The following is a 1,656-nucleotide window of genomic DNA, read 5'->3' as shown; positions in this document are numbered from 1 at the left end:
ACTGTGCAGATCCGTATTCCATGTGCATTATTGGCCAAACGTTTTCGCTACACACCGCAGAAATTAATAATCTGTGGTTTATTCGTGCCTTACAGACTTTTGGAGAGATTAAAAGTCAGCGATGGTTTTGAGACTGTCAAACAGGGCATGCGTCCTCTCTGGATCAGCTCGCCTCAAAAGCACTTTGTCAACCTACTTCGATGAGATGGGAAAAGCTGGTATCATCCTAAAATCTGCGTCAACTGGCATATTTGAGAACCTGGCCTTAGAAGACTGGATTCCCGATCGCGTCGATCTGCAAAACAGAAGCATGCTGTTATTATGGAGAAATTCACCCGTGGTTGTCATAGGAAGGCATCAAAACCCCTGGCAGGAGTGTAACCTGCCCTTGATGAGACGCTTGGGAATCCCGCTAGCGAGGCGTCGCAGTGGAGGTGGAACGGTTTTCCACGATTTTGGAAACATCAACATGACCTTCTTCACCTCCAAGAAGAAATACGACCGTCACAGAAACCTCAAAGTCGTTACTAGTGCATTAAAAGCACTGAGACCCGATCTAGATGTCGCAGCGACAGACAGATTTGATATTTTGTTAAATGGCCATTACAAAATATCAGGCACTGCTGCGAAATTAGGCAGGACCTCTGCTTATCATCACTGTACATTATTGTGTTCTGTTGACCGTTCAATATTGTCCTCAGTCCTGAGTAACACTTCTGAAGTTATCAAAAGCAACACTACCCCAAGCGTCCCTTCCCCTGTCAAGAACCTTTTGGATGTGGATCCCACTCTTGACTCTAACACTATCATGGATGCTATTGCTTCCCAGTACAGTAATGAATTTGGATTTGACAGCCCAGTCATCACAGTGGACCCCACTCATGAAGGTCTCATGCCTGGCATTCATAAGATGGCACAGGATCTGCAGACGTGGGAGTGGATTTATGGCAGAACTCCGAAATTCAGTGTTTGCTCTTCTATAGTGGTGGATGATGTGACTATAAAGCTTGATATGGACATCAAAAATGGTGCTGTAGGACAATGTGCTATGGAAATCCCGGAAAACTGGCTTCCTTCAGAGATGGTGAATGAGTTTACATCAACTCTGAATGGCAGCAACTACTGTCCGAATGAAACCACAGTGCTGGTGGCGGCGTTCATGAGAACCGTTTCAATGACTGCGGATGTTGCTGAGAAGATTCATAGATTGTGTGCTGGTGTGGTTTCAGTGATGTGAATAAAAATGGAAGTCAGAAATGAACATTATGTGATACGTAATTTCAAAATCTTTAAAGTGGCCTCCTGCACAGTCACAGTTTACAGAGATTTGATATGAAAAACACAAATAACGCTACCAATTCTATGATAAAACTGTTGAAATACTTTGACATTTTAAGCATTGGGCAGACATTACTGTTGACATAATTCACATCTAATTCCTTTAAACCATTAAATGCTTGCAAATATTACTAGAGCAATAATATATGAATAAAGATTATATTCATGATAAATTAAATTATATTAAAAAATATTAAAATATTGTTTTGCATAAATACCATGGTGCTAAGCAGTTTGAAAATGTGTTTCTACAGCCACTGTGCAGGTTTCTCTTTGTGAGGTTTGGTTAGCAGTGACTGAAACGCAGCTTTACACAAC

General features: G+C 41.5%; 1 protein-coding gene across 1 annotated transcript; it reads left to right on the top strand.

Moving 5' to 3' along the window:
- Positions 1-6: 6 nt before the first annotated feature.
- Positions 7-1,400, top strand: LOC107715555 (lipoyltransferase 1, mitochondrial-like). Its single transcript, XM_016521702.1, has one exon. It carries the CDS (start codon positions 122-124, stop codon positions 1,235-1,237), a length of 1,116 nt encoding a protein of 371 aa, XP_016377188.1. The 5' UTR covers positions 7-121; the 3' UTR covers positions 1,238-1,400.
- Positions 1,401-1,656: the final 256 nt, after the last annotated feature.

Source organism: Sinocyclocheilus rhinocerous, unplaced genomic scaffold (assembly GCF_001515625.1).
Source record: "Sinocyclocheilus rhinocerous isolate Xijiao unplaced genomic scaffold, SAMN03320098_v1.1 scaffold9361, whole genome shotgun sequence".
NCBI classification, from domain to species: Eukaryota; Metazoa; Chordata; class Actinopteri; order Cypriniformes; family Cyprinidae; genus Sinocyclocheilus; species Sinocyclocheilus rhinocerous.
The sequence above is the reverse complement of the archived record's forward strand: the minus strand, read 5'-3'. Positions and strand labels throughout refer to the sequence as shown.

Coding starts and splice junctions, on each gene's coding strand:
- LOC107715555 (XM_016521702.1), top strand. CDS start 122: ATGGTTTTGAGACTGTCAAACAGGGCATGCGTCCTCTCTGGATCAGCT.